The sequence below is a fragment of the Leuciscus leuciscus genome, assembly GCF_965113295.1.
Source record: "Leuciscus leuciscus genome assembly, chromosome: 25".
Lineage (NCBI taxonomy): Eukaryota > Metazoa > Chordata > Actinopteri > Cypriniformes > Leuciscidae > Leuciscus > Leuciscus leuciscus.
This window is the reverse complement of record NC_138724.1, coordinates 26,805,359-26,820,297: the sequence shown is the minus strand read 5'-3', so window position 1 is coordinate 26,820,297 and position 14,939 is coordinate 26,805,359. Positions and strand designations below refer to the sequence as shown.

The window sequence follows — 14,939 nt, the reverse complement described above, 5'->3', positions numbered from 1 at the left end:
GGTGGTTGCCAGGGCATTACTATGCCGTTGTTAGGGTGTTGCGGGTGGTTGCCAGGGCATTACTATGCAGTTGTTAGGGTGTTGTGGGTGGTTGCCAGGGCATTACTATGCAGCAAAGGTGGAAGTAATGAATAACAACTACTCACGTTACTGTAATTAAGTAGTTTTTTCGGGTACTTGTACTTTTTGAGTATATTTTTTAATCTGTCATTTTACTTGTACTCTAGTACATATTAAGCTAAGTAATCTACTTCGCTGCTTATAAAATCACATTTCGTTACTGAGTACAATTTGAATTGATATTCAATCTTTGACTGGCATTTCGGTAGCCAATAAAAATATCCGATCATAAACGGACCAATAAAAAACCCTGATATTTGGACTGAAAAAAGACACCGCTGCCATAGCCGCAGGATTTGAAGATCATAAGTGAAGGAGGCAAGGAGCTCAGAGTGAGTAATGGACTGAAAGTTTGGAGAAACAACAAACTACATAGTAGTGTTGTCAAAATATCTATATTTTGATACATATCGACACTGAAATATCTGACAATACTCCATATCTGTTCTCGGACTGTGTCATGTCATGTGCAATCGCAAATCTCTCCAAGTGCTTCTCACTGCAGAGTCAAATGACGTCCAGCTCCAATCTCTCCATGCTCTTGAATTAAACGCTGTCAAAAGTTATCAACCTTGTCCTTGGATGAAAATGCTACAGGAAATCTAATTGGCTGTAAGTGAAATACACCAGGAAGTCTTTCAACAATCAAAGGTGGATCTTACATTTTTTTACGATGTAAATGTATGTTAGAAATGTTTCAGAATGGAACCATTTGTATGATTTATACATATAAAAAATTACCTAGTCTGTCTATCTGCATTACTACATTGTACAGACATTACAGGCCAAACTGCACTGATGTTCAAATTATGTAAATAAACAACATATTATATGGCTCTTAAAGGGATAGTTCACCCAAAAATGAAAATTCGGTCATTAATTACTCATCGTTATTCCAAACCCGTAAAACCCGTTCATCTTTAGAACACAAATTAAGATATTTTTGATGAAATCCGAGAGCGTTCTGACCCCACATAGACTGTAACGTCATAACAACTTTCAAGGCCCAGAAAGATAGTAAAGACATCATGTGAGCACACCGATGCATGCGTTCTGACGTAGAAAGTGGAAGCGCTGCACTGTGTTTACTACGTGAATAGCGTCGAAGAAGGGAAGAGAAGAAATTGTTGAAAAAAGGCATTCTTTTTGTTTGTTTTTTGCATACAAAAGGTTTTCTCGTTGCTTCATAACATTAAGGTTGAACCACTGTAGGAACATGGACTATTTTAATGATGTCTTCACTACCTGGGCCTGACGTTGCAGTCTATGTGGGGTCAGAAAGCTCTCGGATTTCATCAAAAATATCATCCAAAGATGAACTAGATTTACGGGTTTGGAACGGCATGAGGGTGAGTAATTAATGACAGAACTTTTTGGGTTAACTAACTATATAAAAATTCAGTGTTGCCATGTTTCGAATACCTCAACTGCATTGAGGTAATTTATTTTATTTGTTCTTATTTTATTACTGACTGTTTACTTGTCTTTTTGTAAATTCAATTCAGTCTGAAATCAAGCTTCCTTGTGCTGTGTGTGAGGTATTGCAACAGCGTTACCCTATTGTAAAGACAAATACACATAGTGAGCAAATGTTTAAGTTGGATTATTGTAATGGTTATTGATCAATGTTTAAATATGTAAACAAAAGCCTAAATTAAAATTCGTTCATGGTATAAAGCAGACGTGTCTCTTCAGAAGACTTGAATTGAACTTTTCCATTCAAATATATTGCTGTTACAATGAGTTTTGTGCTTTTTGAAGCTTGAAAATAATGATTGCCTTGACAAAATGGATGGACAAAAGTGTAGATATTAAAATATCCATATGGCAGTATACAGTATGTGGTGGTTTTCCTGATGGTATTTAAAATGATACTGAATACTGAAATTTTTCAAGGTGTCGAATTGAAGTTAGATATTCCAGTATCATGACCACTAATTAATGTCCTTCGTCAATAAGGTAAAAATGTGTTGAAAGTAGCTATTTACTACATAGATCTATGATTTGATTGAATATTTATTGGTAATACGATACCTATCGCCAGCTAAAAAGTAAGTAGTAACTAGTACTCTGAGTAGTTTTTGAGAAGAGTAATTTGTACTTTTACTTAAGTACTTTTTTGACACCAGTACTTTTACTTGTAATTGAGTATTATTTCAGCAATGTAACAGTACTTTTACTTGTAATTGAGTATTATTTCAGCAATGTAACAGTACTTTTACTTGTACTTGAGTATTATTTCAGCAATGTAACAGTACTTTTACTTGTAATTGAGCATTATTTCAGCAATGTAACAGTACTTGTACTTGTACTTGAGTATTATTTCAGCAATGTAACAGTACTTTTACTTGTAATTGAGTATTATTTCAGCAATGTAACAGTACTTTTACTTGTACTTGAGTATAATTTCAGCAATGTAACAGTACTTGTACTTGTAATTGAGTATTATTTCAGCAATGTAACAGTACTTGTACTTGTAATTGAGTATTATTTCAGCAATGTAACAGTACTTGTACTTGTAATTGAGTATAATTTCAGCAATGTAACAGTACTTGTACTTGAGTATTATTTCAGTAATGTAACAGTACTTTTACTTGTAATTGCGTATTATTTCAGCAATGTAACACTACTTCTACTTGTAATTGAGTATAATTTCAGCAATGTAACAGTACTTGTACTTGTAATTGAGTATTATTTCAGCAATGTAACAGTACTTGTACTTGTAATTGAGTATTATTTCAGTAATGTAACAGTACTTTTACTTATAATTGCGTATTATTTCAGCAATGTAACACTACTTCTACTTGTAATTGAGTTTTATTTCAGCAATGTAACAGTACTTGTACTTGTAATTGAGTATTATTTCAGCAATTTAACAGTACTTGTACTTGTACTTGTAATTGAGTATTATTTCAGCAATGTAACAGTACTTGTACTTGTAATTATTGAAAAAATATTGTAAATATTGAAAATAGTGAAAGATTGTAAGAATAAAAAGTCAATTGATAATGATGGGCTTGATATGTTTATGGTTAAAAATATTATTGAAAATGTTATTTATCCATTTACATATATTTGTAATCAATCCTTTAAAACTGGTATATTCCCAAATCAAATGAAAGTATCAAAAGTTCTCCCATTGTACAAAGGTGGCGACAAACATTTGTTTTGTAACTATCTACCTATTTCTCTGTTGTCACAATTTTCAAAAATATTCGAGAAATTATTTGTTAAAAGATTAGATAGGCTAGTTATGTTGAAGTGAACAATATAATGAATGAACATCAGTTTGGTTTCAGAGCTCATAGGTCAACAACAATGGCAGTTGTTAAAATGGTAGAAAATATATCACAATCAGTAGATAAAAAATTACATACTATCGGAATTTTTTTAGATTTACAGAAAGCTTTTGATACCATCGACCATAGAATATTATTATATAAACTGGAAAAATATGGATTTAGGGGAAATGTACATTCTTGGTTAGAAAATTATTTAACAGACCGTTTTCAATATGTTAATTTAAATGGAGTTGCGTCCTGCTTACAGAGAATGAATTGTGGCGTTCCGCAAGGCTCCGTTTTGGGCCCCAAGTTATTTTTGTTATATATAAACGATATTTGTAAAGTATCGGATGTTTTTAATTTTATTCTCTTCGCGGATGATACAACAATTTATTGTTCTGGCCCAAATCTTATAGAGCTTGTGTTGGTGGTAGAGAGAGAATTATATAAACTAAAGAATTGGTTTGATTTGAATAAATTGTCACTAAATTTAAATAAAACAAAATTTATGGTATTTAGTAATAAAGAGATAAATAATGAGATCAGGATTACTATTAATGAAAATGAAATAGAAAGAGTAAATCATATAAAATTTCTTGGAGTAATTATCGATTGTAAAATGACATGGAAACCGCATATTTTAAACGTACAAAAGAAAGTATCAAAAACGATTGCAATTTTGTATAAGTTGCAATATATTTTGAACAAAAATGCATTACATTTACTTTATAGTTCACTTGTCACACCATACCTAACGTATGGTATTGAAATATGGGGAAATACATATAAAACTAGAACCAATCCAGTTTTCCTGTTACAAAAGAAGGTTATCAGATTAATTAATTATGCACCTTACAATTCACCAAGTAATTCACTGTTTCTTCAATCAAAAATGTAGAAGTTTTATGACTTAGTTGATTTGTACACGGCAAAGTTTATTTACCAAGTTAAACATAATAAAATTCCTAAATGCTTGCAAATATTGTTTATCCAGCGAGAAAGTAAATATAATCTCAGAGGATTATGTATATTTAATCAACCACAAGTACATTCTACATTAAGAGAACACTGTTTATCAAATAAAGGAGTTAAATTATGGAATAGTTGCTGTAATGAGTTAAAACAAGCCACGTCTATTTTTCAGTTTAAAAATATTTACAAGAGAATAACAATGGAAAAATATTCAACAGAATGAAAATTAATTAAATAGGCTTGCTTCTGGTGTGGACAATGGTCCATTAATGTGTTAGTTTTATGAACAGATGTTGTCATTAATGTGCTGCATTTATGATTCTAAAGTTAAGGGCAGGCATAATAAGCTTTAGCTTCTGCCTGCACCTGGTCATCTATTGTGTTTCATGTTTTGAATGATTTATTTGAATGATCTGTAAATTACCAAACCGAAATAAATGAAATGAAAATGAAAATGTTTTATTATTTTTTCAATGTAAGTATTATTTCAGCAATGTAACAGTACTTTTACTTGTACTTGAGTATTATTTCAGCAATGTAACAGTACTTGTACTTGAGTATTATTTCAGCAATGTAACAGTACTTGTACTTGTAATTGAGTATTATTTCAGCAATGTAACAGTACTTGTACTTGTAATTGAGTATTATTTCAGCAATGTAACAGTACTTGTACTTGTAATTGAGTATTATTTCAGCAATGTAACAGTACTTGTACTTGTAATTGAGTATTATTTCAGCAATGTAACTACTTCTACTTGTAATTGAGTATTATTTCAGCAATGTAACAGTACTTTTACTTGTAATTGAGTATTATTTCAGCAATGTAACTACTTCTACTTGTAATTGAGTATTATTTCAGCAATGTAACACTACTTCTACTTGTAACTGAGTATTATTTCAGCAATGTAACAGTACTTGTACTTGAGTACAAATTTTCAGTACTCTTTCCACCAGTTGCTAAGGTGTTCTGAGTGGTTCTATGCACATTATGATGTTATGTGGTTGCTAGGGTGTTGTGCAGTTCAAAAAGTCTAACTCAAGTGATGCTTGACTTTTTGAAACTCACCTGATCTGTTTGTCAGCCATTTATCTGGGTCCCTGTACTTCTTCAGTGTGTGTGTGTGTGTGTTTAAGGCGTCAGTCGGCACGTCTTTGCAGATTTCTCAGAGACTTTTGGGATCTCAGTCCATTCGCCTTCCTGTGCCAGATATCTGAAAGACACGGGAATAGAGAATGATTGAGTCAGTGTGGTTATGATACAGGTGTCATCTCTCACTGTTTGACTCCAGGAATACTTCACACTGGACTCTTTCCTTTCCTTCTCCATCGGTTCCTCTCATTTCAGGAACAACTATGCCTTATTTTTATTCTTATTAAATGGCCTAAGTGGCCTAAGTGCTACTACAGAGCTCCTAAAGGGACATGGTGGCGGAAATAAAAAAATAAAAAAATAAAAATAATATGAACTTTTGCGTTCACTCGAGAAACTTTGCGTTCGATCGCAAAACCTTTTGAGGACATTGCAAGCGAATGCAGTTTCTCGGCGGAACGCAAAACCTTTGCGAGAACGTAAAAGCATCAACAAATAATTTTTCCTCCCATCTAATTTCCCCCCCACCACCATGTCCCTTTAGGAGCTCTGTAGTAGCACTTAGGCCAACAAAGGCTGTTCTAAATGTGCTTTGTATATACATTTAATTGAAATTTAATTGAAATCTTAGGCAGGGAGCTCGGTGTGTGTGTCAAGAATCAGATAGTGTTTGAAAGGAACATCTGTGTGTGTGTTTCCTGCTAATCATATGTGGAATTTGAACAACTTGAAGACAGTCAGTCTTTCCCCCTCGTTCCTCCCCTCCGTTCAGCCAATCAGCTCGTCTCTTTCACTCTGTCCCCTCCCTCTCTTCCTTCTCCTCTCCACTGATGCGTTTCCTGATTTCTGCTGACTGGACTGGACTCTTCTACCTTCAATTCTGCATTTTCTCTGTCTGGGTTCCTCTTTTTCTTCACTCAAAGAGAGTGGATGCACTCGTGAGATTTACCATAAACATTATTATATATTAGATCAGCACAAACCAGTTTGGAAATCTTCTGTTCCTTTCAGCAGGACTGTTATTTTTCCATCCTGCTGTTTTTAACTTCTCTCAGTATCTTCCTCATGATTCAAGACAATATCAGGTCTGTTTTGACTGGCACAATGTTCCTACTATCAGTGAACACTAAATCGCAGATATTTAATGTCTCCCACAAGGTCTCAAACACACGAAGGACCAGCAACAATGATGAAAGAATTAATCTCTTTTTTTTTTTTTTAAAGTCACTTCTGATAGAAAGAAATAGAGACTTTTGCAGAGTTCTCCTGATTCTCAGATTGTTCTCCTGAGAAAAAGACTCATATGTCTCTAGAGTTTTAGAAGAGACTGTCTCTTAATAGGGTTTTTATAGGAACTCAGACATGCACTAGCCACCAGGGCATCCCCCAAGAACAACATTTTCCTGGTTGCATTCACACTGCCAGTAGGAACGCTGATGTGACGTAACCCGGCTGACTGCGACGTCATTTAAGCTTGGCATTCGACAACGTCAAGAACTGGAGGATGGAGGACGCTGTGATCAGAGCTGTGTTTTTACTGTGTGTCATAGTTTTCGTGATGATGAAGATTGAATATAGACGTATAAGGGTGTGTTCACACTTGTAATTCGGTTCGCTTGGTTCGTTTTGTCCGGACCAAAAAAAACACACAAACATTTAGTCCTGTTCCGCTTAGCGTTTACATTGGCATTTTTAACATCGAACCTAAAGGCATAGAGAATATGTTCACAACCTGATCCGAACATCCAAAACAATACTGTGTTTCTGGGATAAATGCGCTTGTTGTATATGCGTTGCTACATATGATGGCATTTTGACCAGCTGAGAACTCGTGAAGAGCTTATAAAATGAGTAAAGAAGTCAAAACAGCGTCAGGAATCCCTCCGTCACACACACTAACACACAGATCTGCTGTGAGGAGACGCGGTTCTGATCCTGTACTGAACTGTGATGGGAAACATCGCGACTATGATGAGAAAACACACGTATGATTGAGGATTCTGTCCTTTTTAGGGTCGCATCTTGTACATCATGTCCCGTTTTTGGTTCGATTACATGTCTTAGGTCCGTGTTGCGTTTCATATTTCAGTCGAATCGCACCAGAGTTGGTTTAGAAGCGGAGCGAGACTCATCTTTTCAGAGTCTCGGCCCGCTTGTTTGATTCACCAGGGTTAAGATGGCAGCGTTCACACTTATTCAAATGAACCGCACTAACAGAGCAATCACACTAGGGTTTGTTTTAATCCAAACAAACATGCCAAGTGTGAACACACCCTAAGTTATGCGATTGAAAGAGCCAAAAGAAGGGCTAAGAGACGAAACCTACTTCGACAATTTGCAGTGCTACATATAATCGAGGCTGAGAAAAGAACACAACGACAGGTAAATGATCTATTGCTGTTTTCCATGTTCGTGGAGTAAGTATACTGTATGTAAACTGTGTTTCTTATGGCGTGCGTTCGGCCAATCAACGTACACTTACGTCACTGTAGTTCCTATTGTGCTCGATTAGACCCTAATCTGAAGTAGGAACTAATTTAGTCCCCCTTAAACTAAAATCACTCCCAGTTCCTGTGGAGCGAACACGCCAAAAAGTGGCAATTGAGTGCAGATATGACATCACTTTGTAGGCCAAAACTTCCGGTTCCATCGTCCTGAAGTCAATTGGGTTTTTGAATGGGATTTTGGATAAATGGCTGAAATAAGGTCTGTGATGAACACAAGCTCAAGACACTTTCACGTTTTATTCAACGACATAAAATACATTAGTATTACCCCGCTCGTGATTTTTAAAAGCTGTTACGCGTCTTGAAAAAGGCAGTGGATGAAAAACCTAAACGAACATTAGAAATGTTGAACTGGCAACTAACTGAAATAAAAAAAGTTCATGAACTAAAATAACTAAAACTGATATAAAAAGCTAAAAAGAATGACAAAGGCACATAAAAATGACACAAAATTAAAACTGAAAATATAAAAATAAAAGCGATTTCAAAATGCTACAAAAGTATATAAATAATACTAAAATAACACATACTCTCTGAGCATGTCATTAACTTTCATTTTAAGTGTTTTTATTGATTTATTTTATTTTATGAAAAACATCTGAGATAAAGTGGATACTTCAAAGAAATTGTCCATTCAGACTCCTGTATTAAAGAGTAATATCTGAACAATGAAAGTTTTCTTCATGAATGTTCAGCTTTCGGTTTCAATCAATAGAGGAAGAGAAGAAGCTGAGAATTATGTTTTTGTGTAAGTAGTGGTTTGGTCTTGTGACAAGTCCGATGACAAGATGTCTGTCGGTCTGTGTGTCTTATAATCGGCAGAAACAAATCAAATGTTCTTCAGGCCACAAACAGGCTCAAACTAGTCTCACGTACCTAGAACTCTAGCTTAACAACATAACTGATCAACTGATGAGCAACGCAACTAATCAAGTTTTAACATGTTTAAACTCAAATTAATTATTGCAAAATAATTGACAGACATGATAAAAAACGGAAGATGTGATAGTGTTTTCTTCTCTATTGTAACGTATATCTGAGTGAAACGGCTTCTCAAACAAGAACAAATGCAGAGCGGAGCTTGATTTTGGACTGAGACCACCCAGTGTTGTGTGCTATTGGTTTGCTATTGGTGGATCTTGTGTGAGTGACAGGTTGCCCCGCCCTCACACCAGTAAACGCATCATCAGAGAAGACAAGAGAAGTCGCTGCAAGGGAAGTTATTTTGATTAAAGATTATGTGGCACATGGATTTAAAATAAATAAATAATGATGTGCACAGATAAATCATTTATAATAAATACTGCAATATTCCATAAATTGCCAATATTCACAGTGACTTTAAAAAATAGCATGGTTGTTATCTTTACCTTGCTACAAAGGTAACAACTTAAGATATCATAAACATTATATACATAAACATCATGATTTTGCCTGCTATGAAACAATGTGTATTGTGAAAAGTGCTATATATTTAAATTTGACTTGACGTGATTTGCCTAAATTGCCTTTTAATGCCACTGTATGGAGTCAATATAGGGCCATATATATCTGCAAAATAAAACAATGTTTTGCAAACAAAAAATATGTTTGCAAGCAAAAAAGCAAATTTTTTTCTCAATACTCTATTTTTATTTGCAAAACATATATTTTTTTTTGCAAAACATATTTTTTGTTTGCAAAACATTGTTTTATTTTGCAGATATATATGGCCCTATATTGACTCCATACCACTGAGGAGAAAATAATGTCAATGCATAGGCACTTTCAGCAAACCCTGAGCTGTTACCCAGCATGCACCAGTGTGTGTGTCCACTTTAAAACCACCATAAAGCCACTCTGACCCCTATTCAAACTCCTGAGACCATCGGAGAGGAATAAAAAACCACTCGTCAACTATCCACAAGAACAACTACGAGCTGCTAATGCTGCCTTGATCCTCATGCTCTCCGTCTCTCTAAACACTGTATTTCTACACAACAGAACGGAGATAGTTGCCATGGAAACGGACTGAAGACGGCATTAAGAATTCTTTGAATGAGCGCCAGAGATTTCCACACGTCTTACAGCAGATTTCAAGTCTGTTGTTTACATGTGTGTGAATGTAATTCACTGGTGACTAATGAACGTATAGAGTTAATATGTTCATACACACGTCTGTGCCGACTAACAGTCAATATTAAGACAATAATCAATCACTTATATTTCGTTTTACACGCACTTTCATTCAAAACATTGGGCTCAGTATGATTTTTTAAAGAAATTCATATTATTATTCAGCAAGGATGCATTAAATTGATCAAGTGACAGTAAAGACATTTATAATGTTCCTGTTACAGACTTCCACTCCACAGAAATCTGTTTTTTTTTTAGCTTACTATTAATCAAAAATATGAAGCAGCACAACTGTTTTAAACATTGATAATAATAATAGTAATAATAAATGTTTCTTGAGCATCAAATCATCATATCAGAATGATTTCTGATGGATCATGTGACACTGAAGACTGAAGTAATGATGCTGAAAATTCAGCTTTGCGTCTCAGAAAATAATAAAATTTTAACATATTCACATAGAAAACAGATATTTTAATTTGTAATAATGTTTCACTGTTTTTACTGTATTTTTTTTGATCAAGTAAATGCAGTCTTGGTGAGCAGAAGAGACTTCTTTCATAAACATAAAAAATCTTACCAGCCCCAATCTCTTGAACGATAGTGTATATAAAAATACCCTTTGATACCACATCCACCATGGTATTCTTTAAAGTACAGTAGAGTACCAAATAAATACCATGGTACATGAATTTTAGTACTATGGTATCACCATCTGATCCTCTGTACCTCCCCAGTTATTTATGTATGGCATTTCCATCTTCTTTTTTTTAATGGCATTGTGCTATGTCTAAAAACAATGTCATATATAAAATCCACCCGTGAACGTGTTGCGTCTCTGCCAAATGGAGGGATGCAGAGAGAAAGAACGAGGATGGAGGAGTGTAAAGAGAGAGTGAAGAGGGAGCTGTAATGAGAGACAGCTGGTGGGAGGAGAGAGAAGACAGAGGGAGGGAAAGATGGAGGGAGAGGAGGAGGAGAGGAAAGTAGACAAACCAGACCTGAGAACACAAGCAGCTGGTGAAGCCAAGAGAGAGAGTGTGTGTGTGTGTGTGTGTGTGTGTGTGTGTGTGTGTGTGTGTGTGTGTGTGTGTGTGTGTGTGTGTGTGTGTGTGTGTGTGTGTGTGTGTGTGTGTGTGTGTGTGTGTGTGTGTGTGTGTGTGTGTGTGTGTGTGTGTGTGTGTGTGTGTGTGTGTGTTTAACATCACAATCATTCAATCTGGACATGCCACAGTTTCTTACTGTAGACTCACTGTAAACCCAAATAATAAGTTACAAGTTTGCAAAACTCATACATTTTTATTGCTCTTTTAACTTAAAATTATCATGTAATTGCAACTTAAATATTTTTAAAGTAAGCTGGAAAATGTTTCTAGTCCGTCATTTATGACCATCAGCTGGTCAGGCAATGTTGAATGACCTCATGAATAATAACAGTTATAATACATTATAATAATTATCTATACCTGTTAGAAAGTATCATTTATCAAAATATATTTCAATATTTCAATATTTCTGATTATTATTGAAAACAGTTTCACTGCTTCATATTTTATGGAAATTGTGGAAAAAAATGCAGGATTCTTTGATGAATATAAAGTACTGCATCTATTTGAAACAGAAATCTTGGAAACACTTAAAGCCTTTATGTCTAATGCATTATAAAGGTATTTATAATGTATGTTATAATGCATTCTTTTTTTTAAATATAAATAAGTGAAATGTTCATATTTGCAGATTCCTTGTTACATCTGAAATAGTTTGTTTGTCGTGTGTTTTAATAAATGATACTTTCTAACAGGTGTAACAATGTATAGATAATTATTATAACGTGTTATAACTGTTATTATTCATGAGGTCATTCAATGCATCATAAGGTGCTTTAATAATGCATTTGCTTTTATCTCAAATACTTTTATAATGCATTATATACATTATTACATTACCGAAATCTTTTCTAACATTATAAATCTTTACTGTCACTTTTGATCAATTGAATGAGTCCTTGCTAAACAGAAGTATTGAGATGATTGTTCTTTACGCTGCTATGATCTGGTGTTTCCAGCAGGGAACAGCTGTCGGCCATTCCTGAATCCAGAAGAAATCTGTGTGTGCACCTTTGACCAAACCGCACCCGTCATTCATCTGACTCTGATAACAGATGTGTGTGTGTGTGTGTGTGTGTGTGTGTGTGTGTGTGTGTGTTCAGCGTCTGAAGTTCAACGTAACCTGGATGTCTTGAAATGGCTCCTCTACAGTATTTCAGTCTCTCTGTCCTCTCCTCTCTCCCTCCTCATCATCTATGTCTGATCTAGGGAGGTTCTGCTGGATTGTCTTGAGCAGGTTTATAAAAATTAACTGTCCAAATTAATTAACGGCTAAAATGCATCAGTTTCATAAGAAAAAAATTGGCAGCCAATGAGATGTACACACAATTGCTGAAATTAAATCTCACTTGTAAGTCGCTTTGGATAAAGGCGTCCGGTAAATGATTAATTGTAAATAAGAACAAATTGTATGTGTGTGTGTGTGTGTGTGTGTGTGTATATACATTTTTATATTTTGACATTATTTTGACATATATATGTATTTTTTGTACTTGTTAATTTAGAAAAATATAATGAAATTAAAATAATAAAGAAAAGAAAGAATGAATGAAAGAGACTGACTCAGCGTTTAGTAGACTCATAGTCTCAGAGTTTGAGCAGTGTATCAGTGTGTGCAGAAAAGAGCTGACAGTGATGAGTGTGTGAGTGAGTGAGTGACTGAAGAGCAAAGACAGATTTACTGAGCGTCAAGAGTGATAAGATGAGAGAGATTAATATCAGACACTGAGCTCTCACTGTCGGCTGCTTAATTAGCTGATGTACAGTACTCTCTCTCTCTCTCTCTCTCGCGCGCGTGTGTGTGTGTGTGTGAGTAGGTGTGTATGTGTGTGTGGGTGTGTATGTGTGAGTGGCTGAGTGTGTGTGTGCGATTGTGTGTGTGTGTGTGTGTGTGTGTGTGTGTGTGTGTGTGTGTGTGTGTGTGTGTGTGAGTGTTCAGACTGTACGCTGTTTCACTCTCGCTTTCTCTCACGATGCTCACTATTAACTCGGTAAGAATTTAAAGAAGGGTTTAAAAACATATTTGTATCTAATTATGTCGACACAAAAATTAAACAATATTAAAATATAAAACCAAAATAAGCAAAATAATATAAATACTTATTATTTTGAAGTGAGAGACTATCATGGGAATATCTTCATACGGCAGTGACTGTAGGACGATTTACAAGAACTCTGTTATCTGCAAGGTGTTCTGCTCCTCTTAACTAGTGACCTTTGCCCTGTGAGCAGTCGTTTAACTTACACTGAAGGTCACCTGAGACACACATTGTAAAGGTAAAGATTAGTCAGCCAAAGACAGCAAATACACCAATTATTTCAAGCCAGATTAAACAACACAAACGTACCATGGTCTTTTTTTTTAAAAATATCATGCTTTTATCTGAAAGTACCATAGCATTATTTGAAGCACAATATAGTACCATTTAAATACCATGGTATATGTGTATTGTAATAATGCAACATCATATTTACATGGTACTCCAGAGTAATGAATACCATGGCACAGTAATGGTAATGCTATGGTACTTTAAAAACACACCATGGTACTGGAAATCGTGTATATTATGGCATTTACATGGTATTTCCAGTTTAATATGTCATGGTATAATCCAGTTTTATAACGATGGTCCATCATGTGCAAAATATCTTGATAGCCTACTATAGCTATTTTTTTGTAAAGGCCGTTTGCTTTTAGGCCAAGGACGCAATTCTTTCATCACTGGAAAACTTATAGCCAAAATATACAGAAGAAAAAAAAACGAGTGAAGAAATATTTGCAGTATCTGAACGAGGTCGCAGAGTCTCTGATGACATAATTCTGCTGCAGAGAATCCTGTTCAAATCTGAGACTCCAGAGCGCGCACGTACGGCGCATCGAGAGCGCGCGCGCCGCAGCGCCCTGATGTTGGAGATGATGATCCGCTGCAGATCTAGACACACACACAGTCCGTCTTAATGCTTCTGATCAGATATCACACACACCCGCGTCCGTGGAGCCGGTTAATCCCGCGGGGATCGAAACCCAACAAACGCACGACCAGAACAATAGCAAGCAGATGACGCGCGCACCGCTGTATGATGAAAAACAGATGTTCACGCCCGCGGAACATAAACTAGAACACCGTTAGAATTAACGAAGCTGTCAAAGAAGCGCGTTCTCGTTTGACGGTTATGAATGAAGGAATTGTGTTTTTCCAAATAACGGGAAACGATCCGCCGCATCACACCGTATGAACCGCTGTACCGTTATTTCTGTTTCTTCTGTTGACATAATCAAATCCTGAATAACTGAACTACGTTCCCTTATGCAACACGAATATTAATATGGTTATGATACAAAAGCTGGTCTTATAGAAGAGCGTAACAGCGCTACTTACCGGATCCTGCTGTTTTTTCCCGTTATTCCGGATTATTATGGCTTCATGTGATGTTCCTCCTCCGGTGACGGGGTGATATTAGTTAAAGCTGCCGGTGTTACTAGCGTTCGTGTGTGTTTGGAGGAAAGGGAGGGAGTAGAAGCACGACACGAGTCAGCGGGAGGAGGAGGAGGAGAGGTCGGGAGAAAGTGACGCCTCCTACTGGTTACGAAGCCCTCAGATTTCTCTGATGCTAAAGTAGAACGCTTTCTGACGTCATCGCCGTGACGCAACGGTGACCTTGAGTTAAATATAGGGGATAGAAGGATCCGACATCAAAGTGTTGGGTTGCCTTTTGGATTGAGGAATACACCCCACTTGTTACC

At 35.7% G+C, this 14,939-nt stretch overlaps 1 protein-coding gene across 1 annotated transcript in view; it reads right to left on the bottom strand.

Annotated features, from left to right (window-relative positions):
* Window positions 1-14,730, bottom strand: part of slc25a22a (solute carrier family 25 member 22a) — a 31,431-nt gene extending 16,701 nt beyond the window's left edge. The window contains exons 1-2 of the mRNA XM_082159146.1: window positions 14,575-14,730; window positions 5,443-5,587 (exon numbers count right to left, since the gene is read on the bottom strand). Of these exons, the coding sequence (XP_082015272.1) occupies window positions 5,443-5,462 (20 nt within the window). The 5' untranslated portion in view covers window positions 5,463-5,587; window positions 14,575-14,730. The remainder of the gene's footprint in view (window positions 1-5,442; window positions 5,588-14,574) is intronic.
* Window positions 14,731-14,939: the final 209 nt, after the last annotated feature.